This window comes from Myxine glutinosa, chromosome 6 (genome assembly GCF_964187855.1).
Source record: "Myxine glutinosa chromosome 6, kmMyxGlut1.1, whole genome shotgun sequence".
Taxonomy (NCBI): domain Eukaryota; kingdom Metazoa; phylum Chordata; class Myxini; order Myxiniformes; family Myxinidae; genus Myxine; species Myxine glutinosa.
The window spans coordinates 37,600,934-37,623,906 of NC_136266.1; the positions used below are offsets into that span (position 1 = coordinate 37,600,934).

At 45.6% G+C, this 22,973-nt stretch overlaps 1 protein-coding gene across 3 annotated transcripts in view; it reads left to right on the forward strand.

The window, feature by feature from the left end:
* Window positions 1-22,973, forward strand: part of LOC137429693 (uncharacterized) — a 63,613-nt gene that overhangs the window by 2,377 nt on the left and 38,263 nt on the right. For all 3 annotated transcript variants that reach the window (XM_068119837.2, XM_068119838.2, XM_068119835.2), the window contains exons 2-6: window positions 1,774-1,880; window positions 19,617-19,733; window positions 20,716-20,808; window positions 21,273-21,446; window positions 21,679-21,878. In XM_068119837.2, coding sequence (XP_067975938.2) covers window positions 1,848-1,880; window positions 19,617-19,733; window positions 20,716-20,808; window positions 21,273-21,446; window positions 21,679-21,878 — 617 coding nt within the window. In that variant the 5' untranslated portion in view covers window positions 1,774-1,847. The remainder of the gene's footprint in view (window positions 1-1,773; window positions 1,881-19,616; window positions 19,734-20,715; window positions 20,809-21,272; window positions 21,447-21,678; window positions 21,879-22,973) is intronic.

Below are 22,973 nucleotides of genomic sequence, written 5' to 3' on the forward strand. Positions count from 1 at the left end.
TCTGATCCCAAGCTGGAAAGGCAACAGTAAGAGAAAGAGGGAAAACCCGATAGCAGGGCAGAAGGAGAAGGTAGATGGAGACAGACAAACAAGGAATGCAGTTAATGATGAGGAGTAGGGGAGAACGCAAAGAGTGGACAATATAGATACATAAGCAAAGTTTTTGGAGGAGTGAGACGTGATTTAACATGTAGAGAAAAGGTCATGGCTTTGGGAGATTACTTGAGGTGGTGGTGAACAGCTGTCTTGAAGACCCGGAGAAAAATGACATCGAAGAGAGTGTGGAAAGTGGTTCCACAGGCTGGAAAATAGAGGAATAAATGAGTGCAGGTGAGCAGTTTGTATGGATTTAGGCAGTTTCACGAGAAGGGGGTTGTTGGTGGACCGCGTGCATCCTGCAGATATTTGTGGGGGTGGTTTAGGAGGGGGGGGGCGGAGAAGGACACCGCACAGAGAGGACAGAGGGTGAAAGACCAGAAATGAGGCAGAAGAAGACAGAGAGATCACCCACCCATTGGCGATGGCGAAGTGATGGGCCAATAGACTCAGCTTCATTGCGAAAGATTCCAATGATCTTTAAAGTCTTGTTTTCCATGGCAGCAAGCTAAGTAAGATGTGAGGCAGGGGAGCCAGCATAGATCGGAGAGTAGTACTCAATGAAGCTGCGGATGAAGGCCTTTTAGGTGGATAGGAGCTCAGGTGTGCCAAGGAAGGACTTTGCCTGACTGAGGATGCCCAATGGGCATCTGGCAACGGAGACCAACTTTGAAATGTGGCTTGTCTAAGAGAGATCATGGCTGAGAGTGAGACCCAAGAGTTGAGTGACTGGACCTCCTTGAAGCAGTTGTTGAGAAAGTAGATTGGAGGGTTTGCGGAATGTAGAAAGTAGATGGGAAGGTTGGTTGTCAACCTCTGGTTGTTTGTCCATGTTCTATCCTTTTTAAATGCCAAATATCAAGCAAGGAAGCAGCATGTATCCTTACTATAATTCACGAACCAATGATTGTGTGTTTGTTTTTCGTGCTACTCATCTTACAGTTCTGGCCTGGTTGCATCCAGACTTGCTACATAGGATCAGCAAGAACCCAATTAGTGTCGAGGGGTGTTTTTATCTTTGCCGGTGGTCCATTAATAGGGGAAGGGGGGAGTTGGGAAGAGGAAGGAGAGGAGAGCACTTCTCTCTGTAAATGTCTATCGTGCAGTGCCGCCTCCAGGTAGAGATGGTATTACTTCATGCACCTAACACTGGGTTTTATTCAGAAGCGATTAGGGTTGCTGTCAGTTGCCTGTACACCGGCCAATAAAGGAAGGTGTCAGAAGAACAGTGTTGCATGTTTAGGACAAGATCAGCCATAGGGCTGCTTGTAATTTACTCTGCTTGTACTCTGCTTTACTCTGCTTGTAATTATAAAGTCTTTGGATAGGGTTCAAACTCAGCCAGGGATCGAACCACCAACTCCCAGACTCAGAGTTGACTCTCCAACCATTTACATCACCTAATCTGGTTTAAAATCCACCATCAAATTTGGTTTCTAATTCACCATCGAGTCTGGTTTATATTTCACCATCGAGTCTGGTTTATAATTCAGCATCAAATCTGGTTTATAATTCACCATCAAGTCTGGTTTATAATTCACCATCGAGTCTGGTTTATAATTCACCATCGAGTCTGGTTTATAATTCAGCATCAAACCTGGTTTATAATTCACCACCGAGTCTTTATCATGATTTATGAATTACAGAATTGGGACAGTGATGCACCTCTCGTTTCAGGAGGCCCTTGAGTGATTAAGCAAACGATCGAGGAAAGTTTGCAGGAAACACTTTGGTCTTATTTTTTCTTCACAATGAAACCGGAGCAGGAGCAGCGACGATTCCAGGTGAGGTTTATTTCATACCGTCGTGTGACTACCCTTGGTGAACACTGTAGGGTAGCACGGATGACCAAACGAGCTGTTACTCCGAGGCGTTCAGTTCAAAAATATAGCGGAGTATCCACGTGGAGGTAAGGGGGGAGGGGAGAAGCTGACGAGCTTAAGCCAACAGGTTCCACCGGCAGTCACTGAACCTACAATAAATAACTCAAATGAAACGAGTTTAAAATGTACAAAACAAAAAAAAAAACAGGTTTATTAAAGAAAATACCGGTCACAAAATAATGCACGATAAAACAAAATTCCTAACCGGGACGTCCCCACAAACAGACCCAAAGACAGACGAAAGGGAAAGATAACTGAAAATAAATATGCGTCTGTGTGCCCTTAACTCTGAGCATCTCCAAAATCTCGTCAGGATCGTCCAGCCCCCCCCCCCCCCCGAGCGTGCAGTCCGGACGCAGCTCTAGTGTTGGCGGGAAAAAAGGCCTCACTCACCGTCGTTCACTAGGCTGCGCTCGTTGGCACGAAACAGGTTTTACGTGCGAAGCGAACGGCAGGCGTGCAGCCCGCTCTTCCACACCGTGCTCATCCACCCGTCCTCTGCACGGAAAACCGCAGTTCCCGGGCCGTGGCTCTTCCTCCACACAACCACCAGCAAGATGTCCCAACAAGGCCGCTCACGATGAAGCCTTCACAACGAGAGAAGGCAAGAGCGAGCAAGAGGGAAGGAAGAGAATATGCCGGCACACAACCATCCATCACCAGACCCCAAACCGAGAAGGAAAAATGCACAACTGTTCACTATGACTTCCAGAACGAGAAGGGAAAATGTCCGCCGCTCCAACTAACTTGTACACGCTGCTCTGATGTCACCGTGCCCTCCCCGCCAATCAGCGTGTGCCACCTCTTTGTAGTCCATCTATGCTCCTATCAGCAAGTCCCATCTTAACCGGGCTTGTGCCAATCAACTCCCCCCGCCCAATCACCGCTCTTCTGGGCATGGCTCTCGGCCTGCCTGTCCTTGTGGTGATGTAGCGGCTGCGGCGCCAGCGGTATTGTTTGATCTGAGTTTCCGGTTAGTTTTATTATTAATTAGTGTCGTTTAATGGGCGATTTTGGCTCATGTCTAGTGCGGTGTCATAAGGAACGAAGGTATAGATTACAAATGTATTTACACACAACCTGGATTAATTTACCCATAGTCCCTGAGCTAATTAACAAGCCCCACCCCTCGTGATGGAGACGAAGATACAAGCTTAACCCGACAGTCCAGTCAAATACAAATTCCCTACTTATTACATGGGTTGGTTCTTCTTCTTCATGACAAACGGAGCACACTAATCTATACATTCTACCTGGTTCTAAGGTATTCATTGTCTACCCCCTACGAACTTAACAATACTTACCCATGATTTACCTGTTTATCATTTAATGGAGTGGTTTTCAACCTACTTTTTGCCCAAGTTGTGGACCCCTTGACGCACAGACCCCAAAATGAGAGACCCTCATTCTAACGGTATTAATTGTTGACCCAGAAAAGTTTAACTTTGATATCTTCTGGAAGGAACCCACAGTGAATACTGTACTTATAGAGTATATAAGTCTAGCAGATAACCTGGATCCACTGGGATGTTGGTAGGGAATTTGTTCTCAATAGAGTGTGGAATATTTAGGAAGTTTACATGGAATGTCCTTTGGCAGCATAATAGCAGTGACCCACAGAAATTCCACGTAATGCAAAACCTGACTTCAAGCTTTCAACCTCTTCCCCCCCTCACAACCCCAAGTCCTCAACTCAAACTCTTCAAACCCCATTCCCACACCAAGTCCTTAAATCCCCTCTCCCAGCCCTTTGTCCCCTCTCTGCACTCCTCCCAACCACAACTTTCTGTCCTCTCCTACCCCCTTTCTTCTTTAAGTCCTCAACCCACTCTTCCACCCCCCCCCCCCCCAAAACCAACTCCACAAGTCCCCTCCCAACCCCAAGTCTATAACACTACCCCCAAATTCTCAAACCCCCTTCCCCAACTCTGTTGCTTCTCTCCCCACCCTCCTCCTCCCACTCCGATTCACTCCAACTCTTTGTCACGTCAGGTATGGGAGCATGCACTGGAGCAGCGCGTTGCCACATCCATTTTCCGCCAGCACTCCAGGGGTCTCCGTCTGGCCATTCCCAAGGCAGATGCATGGCCCATCCCCATATCCTTGAGATATCGCTCAACCTGATCGATGCAACCATGAGGCACGTTGTCAGCTCATTGGCCTCCTCTGCTCATAAGGCTCCCACTGAGATAATCTGGTGAGCAGGATCAGCGTTAGGAAAATGAGACACATGTCCATACAGCAGCAGCTGATGCTCACAGGCTATAAGGTAACAAATTTCATCTGATTCTCTCTCAGCAAATGCTTGTTCGACACAAAGTCTGACCATTGATAGCCAAGGATTATCTGAAGAGATCTGGTACCAAAGGAGTTAAGTGTTTGTCACAGATCCTTGGTCATATTCCAAGTCTCACATCCATAGAGCAAGACTGTGGAAGCATCAAGGACCTAAAGGCTCAGACTTCCGTCATCCTTCATTGGTACCGACAGCACCACACTCCATGGTCCAGTGAATCCATGACTCCCCAGGCCAGAAACAGATATCTATTAACGTCTCAGTCACAACATGAGGTGCTCGGCATGAATGTCACTGCCAAGGTAAGTGATTCTTTCTGTGACCTCAACATCCTTGCCCCAGACAGGTACAGATGGGATAGCAGGATTCAAGATGTCATTGAAAGCCTGGATCTTAGTCTTGACCCAGGAGACCCATAATCCAAGTGGCTTGACTCCTCATTCAGCACCTTGGAGGCCTCCATAATGATGTACAGATTCTCCACGAAGATGACTTCATCATCTGAAAAATCAAGATCAGAGGTCTTGACCCTCCCAAATGATGCACCGTAGCTAGGTCTTTCCAATATCCTCCCGAGCATCTCGTTCATACAAGTGTTGAAAAGAGTGGGGGTTAGTACATACCCCTGACGAACTCCAGTGGCAACTGGAAATAAGTCAAAGATGTAGCCACCGCACCTCACAGTACTCTCAGTACCAGAATATAGTTCAGATATTAGATCAATCAGCTTTGGTGGCACCCCACGAAGACCATTAATCCTTCAGAGTGCACCCCAATTCATTGAGTTGAATGCTTTGTGGATATTAACATAGGCTTCCCCTGCTCAAACTCTCATCTGCGTTAGGGGAGGACTCAAAGAGCAAGGATATGGAAAAGGATTGTCCTCTTTGATGTAAAGCCCGACTGCTCTGGGTGCTGATACTCAAGCAGAAGGTGGCAAACCCTATCATTAATTATCTGAGGAAAGATATTTCTGGCACTGAGAGCAGTGTCGCCCCTCAGTAGTTGTTGCAGTCTTGGCAATCACCCTTTCGTTTCCAGACAGGGGCAACAAGGCCCCTCTTCCAGTCAGTTGGGATGATGCCTGTGCTCCAAACAGAGCACAGAACTGCATGTAACAACATGAATGCAGCATTTCCACGAGCCTTGAGAAGCGCAACATGGATGCCACAATTCCCAGTAGCGGTGCCCCCCTTTCAACTGGTTCACCGCAGCCTGTGTTTCGACAAATGAAGGCAGGTCACAGTTGATTGGAGGGTCAGCAATAGGGATAGTAACACCCATGGCATCCAAATCAACAGCTGGTGGGTCAGCCTGGTAAAACCACTCAAAGGAACCGGTCCAATGGGCCTTTACTTCAGACTCCTCTGTCAAGAGTTCACCGCCCTCCACTCTAACTACACTACATCGAGGGACAGACTTGGAGGAACGCAATACTCTCACTCATTGACTCATTCATGAGACTCACTTGACCACAGGTAATGCTCTACATTTTCAGAGATTCCTCACACATGGACCTCCTTGTCTGCACTCAACAAATGTACAGTTTTACGCCTCAGCTCCATGAGCAGCTCAGCTCTGCCATCACGCCTGGCTCTGCAACACTGGTCAATGGTATCCAGTGTCCCTTGGGAGACAAAGTTCTTCTTCATCTGAGCATCAGTTCCAAGAAACCTTCTGGCAACATTATGGATGGTAGTCTTGAAGGCACTCCACAACTCTTCGGATCCCTTGAAACACCCAGATCCCTTAGACCCCCACGCAACCTGTTCACAAACCCCTCAGCTACCTTTGCATCCTTGAGCATGCCAACATCCAGCTTAGACTGGGATGATACCATTCTCTTAGATTTGAGCCGCATCTTCAGAGTTGCTACAACAAGCCTGTGATTGGTATTGAGGAACTGAACACTGCACTTCCGGAGCTACCCCCAGCAACCATCAACGAGAACATGATTAATCTCCTTTGCCACACCACCAGCATTAGAGTGCCGAGTCCAGTGATGTGGCTGTGGGTGCTGAAGCCACGAAGCAGCTATCCTAAGTCCATGACATCTCACAAAGCCAAGGAACCTTGTGCTATTCTGGTTTCTGGTTCCAGACCCATGGGAACAAACACATGTCTCATAGCTATCCCTCTCAGTGCCAGTCGATGCATTGATATCCTCCAAGGCTAGAATAGTTTCTTGCCTGGGGCACTGATCAACCACTGACTCGAGTGTGGCATAGAATGTCTCCTTCTCAGTGAGATCACTTGCCTCAGTCAGAGCATATACAAAGACCAGAGAAATGACACCGAGAGAGTGCTGAATCCTCAGTCTCGTAATACGCTTGTTGACTGGTGTTACCTCAAATACCATAGGGTCACATTGTTGGACACATCTACAGCAACTCTGTGGAAATAGTATCCATCAGAGCAACCAGTCCAGAAGTATAGGTGTAGCCACCTACCATGATCTCACAACTATCCCGTCTCCGAACCTCAGAAAGTGTTGCAATACTGATGCCCAGACACTGAAGCTCAGATGACAGCAGAGACAGGTGATCATCCTCTCTTAGAGTGAGGACATTCCAGGCACCCACCTGAAGGATCCGACCTCAACCCCTTCCTTCTTCAAGTTGTCAGACCACCCCCCCCTCAAGCCCCAAGTCAAGTCAAGAGAGGATGTTAGCTCTTTCACGAGCCTCGACTCTGTATACAAAAAAACCCGCTAATTTCACCCCAAATCCACTTTTTTGAGGTGACTTTTGACTTCTTTCCTGGAAGTCCTTGGTGTCCTTGCGTTTTATACCTATCCTGCCTCCCCCCAGGCCCTCTCCCTCCAAAAACATCTCCCGATGTCCCTGCTCTCAAATGTTGTGTTTGTGTGCTTCCTCCCCTTCTCTCCCCATCTTGTCGACCGCTCCCCTTTTTATATACTTTGTTTGCTTGTTTGTTTGATAAATGTTAGCTCTTTCACGAGCCTCGACTCTGTATACAAAAAAAGTCTACAGCCCCCCCTCCCAACCCCAAGTCCTCAACCCTCTCCTCCTCCCAGCCCCAAGTCCTCAGCCCCCCCCCTTCCAAACCCCAAGTCTTCAAACCCCCTCCCAACCCAAAGTCCTCAAACCCACAGAAAAGTTTCACTTCCATATCTTCTGGAAGGAAACAACGATGAACTAGAACAGCACTCAGTAGAGAGCATACCTCCATCAGGTGAACAGTTTACGTTTTGGTAGACCAGAAAATCACAATACAGAATCACATTTAATCAAAATCATCCGTCCACAACTTTTTTAGATATTCTGCTGTGTATCGTTTTTCGCCCGATCTCTCAATTGTGAAGAATCACTTCAAAAATTCTAGTAGCCGGATCCGAATCCGGATCTTCACCAAAATTGAATCATTTTGTCCTTGTCGCATACGCTACATCTCTGCCAATATTTCGCCCGAATCCATCCACAACATTTTGAGATATCTTGTTCACAAATGGACAGACAGACAAACAGACAGACAGACAGGGGTGAAAACATAACCTCCACCTTTGGTGGCTGAGGTGGGTGGGTGGTTCGTGTGCAGCCACCCGGCTGCTGGTTGCATCATTTCTGTGGGCGCGTCTGCCGCTGATGCAATGCCTCTCTATAACCAGTTATCTGGTACTCATTTCGCCGACATCGGAAAGATGACAGGCTGAGTCAACCCCAAAAGAAAGTATTCAAACCTTCGGAAATTGAGCCTTCAGAAAGTATTCAAACCCCTTGGCTTTTTCACATTTTGTTGTTACAGACTGAATTTAAAATGGGATAAATTGAGATTTTTTTTTGCCACTGATCTACACATAATACCCATAATGTCAAAGTGGAATTTTATTTTAATAATTTTTTTCCAACATAATTGAAAATGAAATAAAGAAATATATAACATATCAGTATTCAACGCCCTGAGTCAATACTTAAAATATATAAATATAAATAGTAATACTCTCCAATGGCTTGATCTCGGATCATCAATTTGGATTCAGACCAGGTCATTCTACTCTGGACATGCTGCTTCTGCTGTCTCAACAATGGATGGAGGTCCTCAATGCCAAACAGGAAATCAGAGCTCTCTCCCTTGACATATCTCGTGACATATCTTGACATATACGGTCTGGAACCCCGCCCTGCTCATCAAACTCTCCTCGTATGGTATCCATGGAAAACTCCACTCATGGCTTGTGGACTTGCTTTCTGGTTGCAGTCAACCTGTGGCCCTGAATTGAATTCTCTCTTCTCCTCTTCCTGTTCAGGCTGGAGTTCCCCAAGGCAGTGTTCTGAGCCCTGTGATTTTTCTGTTCTTCCTCAATGATCTCTCTGACTCTCTGGAAAATCATCACTATCTCTTTGCTGATGACTCCACTCTCTGCCGCTCCATATCTCAACCCTCAGATCGGCAGTCTGCAACCTCCTCACTCTCTGCAGACCTGGACAATATCACAAACTGGTCAAACAAGTGGAACATGTCTTTCAATCCTGACAAATCTCACAATCTCACTTTGTCTTTCTGAAAAGACCGACTGGACAACCCTCCTTTCTACTTTCTGAACAAGTTCCGTCACTCAAGCTTTTGGGTCTCACTTTCCTGCCATCATCTTTCCTGGGAAAACCACATTTCCAGGATGGCCTCCAAAGCCAGTCGCCGACTGGGCATCCTCCGTCGTGCTAAGTCCTTTCTGGGCACTTCTGAGCTCCTCGCCACATACAAAGCTTTCATCCGCAGCTCAATGGAATACTGCTCTCCCCTCTGGGCTGGTGCTCCTTCCTCACACCTAGCTCGGCTTCACGCGGTTGAAACCAAAGCTTTCAGAATCATTGGTATCTCCCACAATGAAGCTGATTCTGAGGGCCTTTCACTCGCTCACCGCACACAGGTTGGTGGGCTTTCTGTCTTCTACCGATTCCTCTTTTCTCCCGCCTCTGGAACAAACTCCCACACTCCCTTCAATCCCACTCCTCCCTACATGTCTTTAAAACAGCTGTTCACCATCATCTCTTGTCTTCCCCCATCCAAATCCTTGATCTTTTCTACCCCTGTTAAAACACCCCAAATCCACCTCTTTCAATCCCCAACTTCTTTCCTGAAATTCCTAGAAGTGTTCATTTGCTTTATACCATGTACCCTTCCCTCCTCCCCCAGCCCTCCCCCTTCCACAGATCTACCAACATCCCTGTTCTCTTCTGTTGTTGTGCTTGTGTGCTTCCCTCTCTCCCCCTCTTGTCTCCCGCTCCCTTCATTGCATGGTTTATATGTCTGTGCATGTTTTCATGTTCAAAGCTCTTACACCAGCCTCGATTCTGTATACAAACAAAAAAATTAAAATACTACTTCGTAGAAGCGACTTTGTCAGCGATTACAGCTTCGAGTCTTCTTGGGTATGTCCATATCAGATTTGCACATCTGGATTTGGGGAGTTTCTCCCATTCTTCCTTGCAGATTTGCTCAAGCTCTGTCAAGTTGGATGAGGAGTGTCGGTGAACATCAATCTTCAAGGCTTTTCACAGATTCTCAATGGGATTCAAGTCTGGACTTTCGCTGGGCCATTCAAGGACTTTCACGTTCTTGTTCTGAAGCCATTCCAGTGTTGCTTTGGCTGTATGCTTGGGGTCATTGTCCTGTTGGAACGTAAATCTTTGCCGCAGTCTATGGTCTTTTGCACTCTGAAGCAGGTTGTCCTCATGGATTTGCCTGTATTTGACTGCATTCATTGTTCCCTCTATCATTACAAGTCTTCCAGTTCCTGCCACTGAAAAGCATCCCCATAACTTGATACGGCCACTACCATGCTTCACGGAAGAGATGGTGTTAGATGGGTGACGAGCTGTATTCGGTTTCTGCCAGACGTAGCACTTTGCATTCAGGCCAAAGAGTTCTATTTTCATTTCATCAGACGACAGAATATTTTACCTCATGCTCAGAGTCTTTCTCGTGCCTTTTTGCGAACTCCAGGCGTGCTGTCATGTGCCTTTTTCTCAGGAGTGGCTTCCCTCTGGCCACTTTCCCATAATGCCTAGATTTGTGAAGTGCTGCAGAGACGGTTATCCTTCCGGCACGTTCTCTCATCTCAGAAAAAGAACTCTGTAATTCTGTCAGAGTGGTCATTGTGGTCTTGGTCACCTCACTGCCCAAGGTCCTTCTTGTCTGGTTGCTCAGTTTGATCGGACGGCCAGCTCTAGAAAGAGTCTGAGTAATTCCATATTCTTTCCATTTTCTAATGATGGAGCTCACTGTGCTCTTGGAAACGTTAAACACTCTAGAAATAGTTTTATCCCCTTCCCCAGATCTATGCCTCCACACAATTCTATCTCAGTTCCTTGGACTTCATGTTGGAGGTTCTGCTCTGACATGCACTGTCAACTGTGGGACCTTATATAGAAAGGTGTGCTTCTTTCTAAATCATGTCCAATCAATTGAATTGGCCACAGGTGGACTCCAATTAAGTTGTGGAGACATATCAAGGATGATCATAGGGAATTGATGCGCCTGAGATGAATTTGGAGTGTCATAGCAAAGGGGTTTAATACTTATTGACTCAAGACATTTCAGCTTTTCATTTTTAATTATTTTGTAAAGATTTCTAAAAAAAAAAAAAAAAAGCATCTTTTTGCATTGTGGAGTATTATGTGTAGACTGTAGATCAGTTACAAAAAAATTCAATTTAATCCATTTTAATTTCAGGCTGCAACAATACAAAATGTGAAAAAAGTCAAGGGGTGTGAATACTTTCTGAAGGCACTTATTATTTCCACATTATATTTTCATAACTTTTCTTTTATTTCAGTCTACTGTAATATTTAATCTATTATAGAAGGATGAAATGAACAAAATTGAAATCACCCCTACATCATTATTTTCTTACCTCATTCATTAACTCATTCAGTCTCAAATCTCATTCCCCTTTCCTCACATCCCGCACTTTTTCTTTCTTCCCTCAAACTTTATAAACTCCAATCTTTTATAATTTTTCCTCCCAATACCTTTCTGTTTCATTCCTGGAAAGCTCGCAAACCCTCAGGTCACTCCTCATCCTTACTCATAATCTACTTTTATGCCCACTCTTTCTCTTGCAGGTTAATTGTGCTTCCCCCTCTCCTTCCACCCATCCTTTATTGATTTCTCCCATTCGTTGACGACCGGCGAAGGCGAAGGTGGCAGAAGGCGAAGGTATGGGGGCAGAAAAGGCAGAGCATGAAAGTTATAAGGCAGCCAAGAAGGCTGCAAAGAAAGAGTCAGCAAAGGCGCAGGAGGCGTGTAGGAAAATGTTTGGAGAACGCTTGGATTTGGAAGAGGGTCAGACAGCGGTATTCAGGATTGCAAAGCAGATAGTGAAAGAGAGGTGTGGTGTGATGCGGGTGAGTTGCTTGAAGGATGAAGTGGGACAAATCGTTGTGGACCCAGATGGATTTAAAGGAAGATGGAAGAGATATATGGAAATGCTGTTGAATGCAGAGAATGAATGGGATGGCAACATAGAGAGTAACCCAGTTTTAGGACCGGCAGAGAAGATAACCGAGAAGGAAGTTGAGGAAGCGATAAAAGCAATGAAGAGTAGAAAAGCGGGAGGGCTGACGAGAGTTGTGGGAGATATGTGGAAGGCAGCGGGAAATTGGGGTGTGAAGAGAATGACAGAGATCTGCAATCTGGTGGTGAAAGAAGGCCGCATTCCATTGGATTGAGAACTGAGTACCCTCGTCCCTCTATACAAGGGGAAAGGTGACCCTCTGGACTGTGGCTCGTATCGAGTGTTACGTGGTCCCCTCGGTGAATACCTGGTCTCGGTGACCCCCGGACCGTGAGAGGAACTCCGCCAGCAAGCTGTATTATATAGGCGCTTTCGCCACGCAATCCATATGAATTTCACCCAGGAGACAACTGATTTTCAAGGATATATTTCCAATGGTAATGATACCATACAATTTCAATGACACAACCACGGAGATTTTCCCCGAGCAATCAACAATACACAACCATCAACAATATTTCAATGACACAACCAATTCCCTATGAGTAAGATGGCCATCTTATATATGTGTGTCCCGGTGAGTACTCACACCCCCTTTCGGTCTCTGCTCCTCACAATGTCTCTGGGCCCCTCCTGACCAAGATACTGGTCGGCGTCTCCGCACTCGGGCGGTTGAACGAACCCCGGGTGGACGTTTCTCCACCGGGCAGGTATCGTACCAGGCACCGTGGCTGCAGCCCCTCGTGGCCACGCGGAGCGGGTACGGTAGAGCAAGCCAAACCCCACGCCGCTTGCAAGGCGCGTTAGGCCCCAACGTGCGACCCGCACGCGTCTGTTTAGACGGTGCCGCGAACGATACCAGACGCGGGGTCGATGCACGGCCCCACGTCAACTTGACGTCTCCACCGGGCAGGTACACGTCCCGGTAATTCCTCTCGCCAGACCGGCTTCGGAACGCCGCTTTTCCACGCAGCGCAAGTTCGATCCCACCTTTTGGTCGGAGCGGGGCGAGGAAGAATAATACTCGTCCTTTTTTCCTCGTGTCTTTTCCTCTTCCGTTTCCGGTCACTTCCGTTTCCGGCCACTCCCTCAGAAGGGCTCCTGACCCTCCAACCACAACAACTACACAACAACTTAATATACTACACACGGATAAGCAAAGACCTGAATGGTAATTCACATACATTCACATAAATATGTAACACTCCCCCCCTTCAAGAAAGAAAGTTTGAACCCAGCGAAAACTTTCTTTGCCGGCCAATTTGGAGAAACAAACCAGATAACTCAACCCCCCCCACATTATCCGTTCCCCCCGGGCACAGTTATCACTTAAAAATAAAGCAACCAAAATTTCACCACAACCCCTCCAGATTACTCCCTCTGGACTAAGTACCAACAACGACATTGTCCCTGCCAAATCAAACTCCATCTCATGACCCTCTGACTTTGACCGTCAGTTTCTTGGGAATGAAGGTTAAGGGGTTGATCAAAGATCCAAAGTTAAGCAACTCGATAGCACTTTTTCCGGGAGGCCAAGCCGAGTATTCACTACATGGATGCCTTTAGGAACGCGGAGTTCACGGTTAGTCCGTGCAGGAAAGTTCTCTACATGGGCGCCTTGAGGAACGTGGAGTTCACGGTTAGTCCGTGCATGAAAGTTCACTACATGGACGCCTTTAGGAACGGCGTTCACGGTTAATTCGTGTAGGAATCTTGGCTCGGCGGCTCCGCCGCCTTCAGTGCTTCAACTTCTCAGAACTTCCCTAATAATTAGGGTGGGACCACTGGTCCCTGTAGTCCCATGAATAGCGGTCTCCTTCTCGGCCACTACCAAAACTACCGCCCAGTTGTCCTCTCCTGTAGACCTCTCGACGCCTACGAAATGCCTTCCCTACTGTTATGGTCCGACCCTCCAAATCCTTGCCATTCCAATTCTTCTCTGCCTCTCTGGCGTCTTTTGTGCTGGCAAACGTGACAAAGCCGAACCCTCTTGACTGTTGCGTTTCCCAGTCTCTTACCAACCGCACTTCCACCAGCGGCCCATATCTGTTGAAGACAGAGGTCAGAACTTCTTCCTCTGTTTTGAAGTTCAGTCCCCCTACAAATAACTTGGCACTTTGGTCGCCATCCCGAGCTGGTGTGATGTTATTTTCCCTGCTGGGCTCTTTACCAACCCTCAGGTTACCCTAAACTTGACCCCCGGCCAAATCATTCCCGATAACCACAGATACACCCTCTACAGGAAGCGTGGCTTGTAAACCGACGGTGACCGGTCCTGACACCAAATCGGACTCCAACTGGATAACCTGAAGGGGAGCACTAACGCCGCCCCCGATCCCCTGTAAACGAACACTATCCCCCGTTGCCGTCTCCTCGGACCATGGCAAAATGCCTTCAAGCATTAAAGATTGATGGGCCCCTGTGTCCCTCAATATCCTAACCGGTCTCCGGTTAGTCGAGGCTCCATCCAGTGACACAAACCCCTCTGAAATAAATGGTTGGTAACCCTTTTGATGGCGATTTCTTACGCTAGCCATCGCATTCGGAGTTGTAATAGTCGGACTCCGCTCTGGGTTGTCCCTTTTCATGAGGTAACAACTGGACATCAAGTGTCCAGGTTTCTTGCAAAACGCGCAAGTAGGCCCGGAGGAAAAACTCGGGGTCTGCCTCGGGCCCCCCGAACTATAAGTTTGTCTTGGGCCCGCATCCCTCTGATTTCGAACCGGTGGGGTATCATAGTTGTCCCCATAATCATCTCGAGGCCGCCGCCATGTATGGTCGTTCTCCGCACCTGCTGTTCCCCACCTCCCCTGCGGAGATCTAGGCGAGGAGTTAGGTTCGTGGACCCCTATTCGGTGGGTTAAGGCATAATCATCTGCCATGGTGGCTGCGTCCCACAACTTTGGTACCTTCTTTTCCTGCAGGTACACTTTGATGTCCTCGTGGACACACTGCTGGAATTCCTCCACCAGGATCAAGTCCCGCAATGTCTCGAAGTCTTTCCCGACTCCTTTTGACTCACACCACCGATCAAACATGTTTTCTTTCACTCTGGCAAACTCCACATGGGTCTCACTCTCCCTCTTCCTGGCATTCCTGAATTTTTGCCTGTAAGCTTCCGGAACCAACTCATAGGCCTTGAGGATGTGCTTCTTCAGTACCTCATAATCTGCACATTGGTCCATTGGTAGCGCCGAATAAATTTCCTGAGCTTTCCCCACCAGCACACTTTGCACGAGTATGGTCCAGGCCTCCTCCGGCCAGTTTAATTGTCGAGCCACTTTCTCAAAGTGTGGGAAAAATTTCGCGACTTCCTTTTCACTGAACGGTGGAACCAGCCTCACATGTCTGCCCACATCCCAGGTTTTCTGGTTAGGTGTCGACCCCGTCAGCAAGGGTGGTGCCTCTCCCCGTTCTCTCATTAACTCCAGCTCCTTGAATTTGATTTCTTGCTGAAGCTCCATGTCACGTTCCTTTAATTCCCTTTCCGCTTTTCTCTCCTCTGCTTCGAGGTCCCTTGCAGCTCTCCTCTCCTCTGCTTTTCTCCCTTCTAACCTTTCCTGGAGTTCTCGTTCCACTCTCCTTTCCTCTGCTTGTTTCTCTTCTCTCCTCGCTTCTGCTTTCCTTTCTTCTTCTTTTAACCTTTCCTGGAGTTCTTGTTCCACTCTCCTTTCCTCTGCTTGTTTCTCTTCTCTCCTCGCTTCTGCTTTCCTTTCTTCTTCTTTTAACCTTTCCTGGAGTTCTCGTTCCACTCTCCTTTCCTCCGCTTGTTTCTCTTCCCTCCTCTCTTCTGCTTTCCTTTCTTCTTCTGCTCTTTCCTTTTCTGCTTTCCTTTCTTCTTCTTTAATCCGTTCCTGGCTCCGTAATTGCAACTCCAGTTTCCGGAGCTCAACGTCTTCTGGTTCTTCGGGTAGCCACTCCCAGGCTAACTCGTCCCATGTTCCTAATCCCACCATAGATTGTATCACCGTGGCCTGCAACTCTGCCTTCCTCAAATTAGTTCGGACCTCCAAGTTAAAATGTTTGGCCAATTTCAAGAGGTCCGACTTTAGCAACGCTCGGAACTGTGCCTCACTCGGGGTTACCCCAAAGTTCTGTGCCACAAACGCCATGGTGCCTATCGTTAACACCTGTTAACCTTCACCCAAGACTTTACCCCAATTTCTCAATTTTTTTTTTACCAATTAATAATTAATTAATAAATTTTAATTAATAAAAAATTATTATTTTATTATTTTATACAATTTTAAATCCCGGACGTAGACCCAATTGCGAAACCGCAAATCGTAATCCCGGACGAACCCCCAATTCTGTTACGTGGTCCGGTGACCCCCAGACCGTGAGAGGAACTCCGCCAGCAAGCTGTATTATATAGGCGCTTTCGCCACGCAATCCATATGAATTTCACCCAGGAGACAACTGATTTTCAAGGATATATTTCCAATGGTAATGATACCATACAATTTCAATGACACAACCACGGAGATTTTCCCCGAGCAATCAACAATACACAACCATCAACAATATTTCAATGACACAACCAATTCCCTATGAGTAAGATGGCCATCTTATATATGTGTGTCCCGGTGAGTACTCACACCCCCTTTCGGTCTCTGCTCCTCACAATGTCTCTGGGCCCCTCCTGACCAAGATACTGGTCGGCGTCTCCGCACTCGGGCGGTTGAACGAACCCCGGGTGGACGTTTCTCCACCGGGCAGGTATCGTACCAGGCACCGTGGCTGCAGCCCCTCGTGGCCACGCGGAGCGGGTACGGTAGAGCAAGCCAAACCCCACGCCGCTTGCAAGGCGCGTTAGGCCCCAACGTGCGACCCGCACGCGTCTGTTTAGACGGTGCCGCGAAAGATACCAGACGCGGGGTCGATGCACGGCCCCACGTCAACTTGACGTCTCCACCGGGCAGGTACACGTCCCGGTGATTCCTCTCGCCAGACCGGCTTCGGAACGCCGCTTTTCCACGCAGCGCAAGTTCGATCCCACCTTTTGGTCGGAGCGGGGCGAGGAAGAATAATACTCGTCCTTTTTTCCTCGTGTCTTTTCCTCTTCCGTTTCCGGTCACTTCCGTTTCCGGCCACTCCCTCAGAAGGGCTCCTGACCCTCCAACCACAACAACTACACAACAACTTAATATACTACACATGGATAAGCAAAGACCTGAATGGTAATTCACATACATTCACATAAATATGTAACACGAGCGATAAGGTTATTGGAGCATGGAATGAAGGTATTGGAAAGGGTGTTGGAGAGGAGGATAAGGAAGAAAGTGAAGATTGACGAAATGCAGTTTGGATTTATGCCAGGAAGAGGAACGACAGACGCACTTTGTATTGTGAGGCAGTTGCAGGAGAAGTACATGGAGAAGAGGAAGAAGTTGTTTCTTGGGGTTGTTGATCTGGAGAAAGCATTCCATAGGGTCCCACGTGAAGTAGTGTCATGGGCATTGAGGAGGTTAGGAGTGGAGGAATGGTTGATCAGAGTAGTGATGGCAATGTACAAAAGAGAGCGCACAGCTGTAAGGACGAAGGATGGGAACAGTGGTGAGTTTGAGGTGAAGGTGGGAGTGCATCAGGGGTCGGTACTAAGTCCACTACTATTTGTAGCTGTGATGGAGGTGCTGGCTCGGAACGTAAAGGAGGGTTTACAATGGGAGTTGTTGTATGCAGATGATCTTGTGTTGATTGCAGAAAGTATGGATGGACTGAAGGAGAAGATGAACAAGTGGAAGGAATGTATGGAGACAAAAGGTCTGAAGGTGAATATCGGAAAAACGAAGGTGATGGCAAGTGGTAAAGCATATGGTGAGGTGGAAAGAACTGGGAAGTGGCCATGTGCTGTGTGCAGGAAGGGTTTCGGAGTGAATTCCATTCAATGTACAATGTGCGCTGAGTGGGTTCATCAAAAATGTAGTGGTTTGAGAGGGTCATTAACCAGTGTGGCAGCCACATTCAAGTGTAAGGTGTGCACAGAGGGAGCTGCAGATGGAGGAAATGTTGAGTTGGATCTTGGAGACGGCGTGAAGCTGGAAGGTGTGAAAACATTTTGCTACCTCGGAGACATGCTGAATGGAGAAGGTGGATCAGACTCGGCAAAGGTTGCTGGAGTGAGATGTGCATGGAAGAAGTTTCGGGAACTGAGTGGCGTGCTGACGAGGAGGGGAGTGTCGTTGAAGCTGAAGGGAAAGGTGTATGCTGCATGTGTGAGAAGTGTTATGATTTATGGGAGTGAGACATGGGTAATGAACGTAGAGCAGCAACGAAGGCTGGAAAGGGTGGAAATGCGAATGGTTCGGTGGATGTGTGGAGTATCGTTGAGAGAGAGGAAGACAAATGATGAATTGCGAAAGATGATGGGAATAGAGCCTGTGATGGATGCTGTGAAGAGAAACAGTTTGAGATGGTTTGGTCATGTGTTGAGGAAGGATGAAAGTGACTGGTTGAGAAGAGTGATGGAAATGAATGTAGAAGGAAGTAGAGGACTGGGAAGACCGAGAAAGACTTGGCTAAAGATGGTCGAAGAAGAAATGCGGGCAAGGGGGTTAACAAGGAGAGATGCAGAATATAGGGCAAAATGGAGAAGATTGTCATGGGGACCGCAAGGCTAACCCTCACTCTTGCAGGGAAAATGGCCTTAAAATGCCTGTTGTTGTTGTTGTTGTTGTTGTTGACTACCGGTACTTATTGGCGAACATATATATCAAGTATCAAAAATTATATAAATACTGTGATGTTGATATGAGGGATGTGAAAAACGTTAATTTAATGTCTCTCTGCACTGGTGTCCTTTTTAATGTTTAAGGCGCCAGTCAAGGACTATATAGTCCTCGTAGAGGCCATGCCTTAAATAAAGGAATGGCATTGATAGAAAAGTGAAGAGAGAAAGTCTGAGTTTTTGAGGAAGTAAAAAAATCTACTTTTTGAAAAGGGGAAGATCATGGGGTCTACTTCCTACATTTCTCCCTCTCCTTTGTTCCATTGTTCACTGGCTTTTTGACCTCTGTTCTACAAGGTGAGTATAATTTCAAGAATGATGTCCAAATAGTTTGCTCAGGCCTTGTATTCGGCCTCATTTTAGTTTGACATTTTGCCAATTCTGTTACGTGGTCCTCCCTGTGACCACCTGGTCTCGGTGACCCCCGGACCTTGAGAGGAACCCCGCCAGAAAGATATATGATTTATACGCTTTCGCAACGCAATCAATACTAAGTAAACCCTCCAGTAGACCAACGAAGGAAACAATCCAAATCAATAAGGAAACCACACCAAGGATCCGGATCAATCAACAATATATTCACCCCTGAGTAGAATCATCAACAACACAATACTTCAAAGCTCAGTATGAATATTCCAACAATATTTCTAAGATGGCCATCTTATATATTCACTAATACAAAATCACTAATACAGTCACTAATACAAAAAAATATAGTGGAGTTGTTGAAGTTGAGATGGAAAATCATTTGTACAAAAGGCAGAGCGTATTATTTACATCGACAAGAATGGAAATGCAAAAACTATCAGTCCAAATATCATCACCATGTTGAAGGTACATCAATGTTTATTCCTCTGTTTTTGTTTTGCTTAAATCTGACTGCCCATCTCAGTTAAAAAATAATTTGCCACTTCCTCTTTGACTCCCATCTTATATACATTTCCCTCAACACTTCCTTCCTTTCACTGTTTTCCTCATAGCTTTAAGACTCAAGTTGAGCATCCCTTTTTTCCTGACTTTGGACGAAATTTTGGACACAGAGTCCAGGTTTTTAGACCTTGATTCATTCCCACTTTGCGAAGAATATAACTATAGTACTGGCCTGTAGAGACACCTCATTCTTTCTTCCCTTAGTTAAGCAATGAAGAGCAGCTGCAGCTTTTTGAGCAGGTCAAAGCTGGGAGACTCACCATAGCACAGGCTGTTGAGTCGGCACATGTACTGAGCATGCAAGACACCAAAGATAACCAGGTACTGCACCTGTCCTGTACCTTTTCTTATGCCATAAAATGGGGTGAATAGGGACAGCAAGGTGAATAGGGACACAAACTGAAAAAAAGTTCGGAAACTTTTTTCGCTGAAAATTGATAACCAGACTGATTTGTTGATATTTGGGTTGAAAGTGTTCTCTTGTTTTTTTAAAAAGCAACTTATAGTCCCTATTAACCCCATATATGGGTTAAATAGGAATAAATAGGATTTTTATGGCTGTCCCTATTCACCCCGTTTTACGGGCGAATAGGGACAGTCACTAATACAAAAAAATAATAATCAAGAAACAATCCTGAGTTTCCAACTTATTGCTAAATTGATAGCTCAGATGGATGCACATAATATGCACCCATAATATAAACCATGGTGCCAATGAAAAAAAATATGGGATAAAAGTTTCTCCAAACTGTCCCTATTTCTTGATTATTATTTTTTTGTATTAGTGACTGTCCCTATTCACCCGTAAAACGGGGTGAATAGGGACAGCCATAAAAATCCTATTTATTCCTATTTAACCCATATATGGGGTTAATAGGGACTATAAGTTGCTTTAAAAAAAAAACAAGAGAACACGTTCAACCCAAATATCAACAAATCAGTATGGTTATCAATTTTCAGCGAAAAAAGCTTCCGAACTTTTTTTCAGTTTGTGTCCCTATTCACCCCATTTTACGGTATATCTTTCTCTACATCATCCTTCATCAACTTTTCATTTCCCCTTAATCACTGATCAACTTTAATCAAACCATGCTCACATCATTTGCACCTTTTTGTGATAATTATCATCATAACTTCCATCCATATCATGAACATTTTCATCATCCCATCAAAATCAAAATGAAATTTTGAGCTTGCCATTAAATGTCCATCTTTGTTTTGCGCCTCCATGAGCCTTGACACTATATGAAGAAAATATATTTATTTATCTGTTGTTTTGTTCATCATTTTCTTTTTTCGATAGGGTCATCCCAAAAGTATGGCTGCTACTGAAGTTTACAATTTCAGTGTCTATAAGCTCAAAAAGTACAACAAACGACAGAAACGTGTGCTACAAGTGAGTTCACCCTGTTTCTTTAGTGTACCATATCTTATGGGACCTTTTTCTGCTTTTAGCCAAGGAATGATAGGAAATCAAGACAGATCATTTTGTGACATTGTAAAGAATTTGCAACGGTCCATGAGCCACATTTTCAAAAAGGGCACAAAGGCCTGTTGCTTTTCCAACTTGATAAAGAAGCTTTTCTTATTCATTTAAAAGTTGCTCTTTAGTGTCACGAATGCACAAATTAGTCCAATGAGCAACACTTGCAAATATATGAGAGATTGAAAAAAGAAAGGACATTCAGCATGTTCATTCTCCCTCAAATGATTCGCAACATTATTTCTATTCAGCTTTTTAAGGCAGAGCTACAATGATGCCAAAGTATGTTTTCAAATTATTTTACTTCTTACAGATCATTAGCATTGCACATATCTTATAGATCTTACAAACCCCCCACCGATGCTCCAATCCCACAGGTAAATTTTCCTGATCGCCAGGTGTTCAACATTGCACAAGGTTCTATTCACAAACGCTTCGCCTTTGCCGACATCGCTGCTTGTGAGAGCGTCGAATTACTAGGCCTTGTCCTAATGTTCCACCGTCACCATGATTATGAATTGCAAGCTTGCTCTGCACAGGACAAGGCAAAGGTATGTTATAGTACCACAAATAAGTTCCTGTGTTGTCCACTGTATATTTCCTAGGAAGTAATATGCATGACTTGTGGCATGATGATGTCGATTTTATGCATGATGACGTCATATGCCTCCATTGTTGTACACAACTTTTTGACTTGCGTGAAAACTTTTTTTGCCCATTGAAAAGCACAGCTGCCACTTCAATTCGGATTTATCCCCCTTTCACCCCTTTTCCCCATCCTAGATTTTGCATGTTTTCAACCTCATCCTGAGTTCAAATCATTATGACTCGGCCTGTCCACCATCATATCCTGACTCGAGTACATCCATAGTCCGTATGCCCTCCATGAATAATCACACTGATAACCTGGAAAAGCAGAGGGTTACCAAAGCCGGAACTGCCAGCATGCGGAGAGGTGGCCTCGCATCCTTTCAGTGGATACGGTAACATCAATTTTGTTCATGTTTTCTTTAACTGCCATTTAAGTTTTTATTCGATTAATGTTGTAATAATCTATTTTATTGTCATTTGTTGAAATTAATTTCACATACATGCAGAAAATTGACACATACATGTATAAAATTTGTTTACCTTGCAAGCCGTAGACGAAGACACAAATCATTGTCGAATCATTGTTATTCTTGTCAAATTATGATGTCATAATGAAGTCACTAATGACATAATCATGAGCATATCTTATTCTCCATGGCAAGTACTTGACTCCATGGCGAGCCATGTTTACATTTTTTCCATTGGGCGGTTTCAGAGATATAGACGTATAACGTTTTTCCAAGATGGCGTCTGTACCACGTGACCTATGACGTCATAATTATGAACAAAACATTCTACAGGCTGAGGCGCTCCTATGGTAAAATTTTGTGTCAATCGGACCAATGGTTGCTGAGAAAATGAATTTTTAAAAAGCAGACATGCACGTACGCCACCGATCGCCTAACCCTGTTTTTCGCTTCGCGAGCGCAGAGTAATAATACAACATATTTCAGAAAATTTGGCCCGGGGTTTGGAAACTTACAAGGAACAAAGAGAGAGACTCAGTCTTTTATATACATGGTATACTAGAAGCACCCGCTCCCTACAGGAGCGGCCAGGGAAGAAAACTAGTGGATTATAAAGCTGAAATTTAGCATACTGATTTGAGCTTGCCAAATCTACACTGGAGTGACTAAGGAACAAAATGATAAATGTCCTTGAGTGGCCCAGTCAGAGCCCCGACATAAATCCAATCGAAAATCTGTGGCATGACTGGAAGATTGCTGTCCATCAATGGTCCCCACGCAACTTGACTGAGCTTGAACAGTTTTGTCCAGAAGAATGGGAAAATATTGCCCAGTCAATATGTGCAAAGTTGGTAGAGACCTATCCCAACAGACCCACAGCTGTAATTGCTGCCAAATGTGCTTCACTAAGTATAAACTCAGGGGGGTGGAAACTTATCCAACCAAGATAATCTAGTTTTGTATTTTTAATTAATTTTCTGAAATTTGTAGAATTTGTTTTTCACTTGGAAGTTGTGGGTT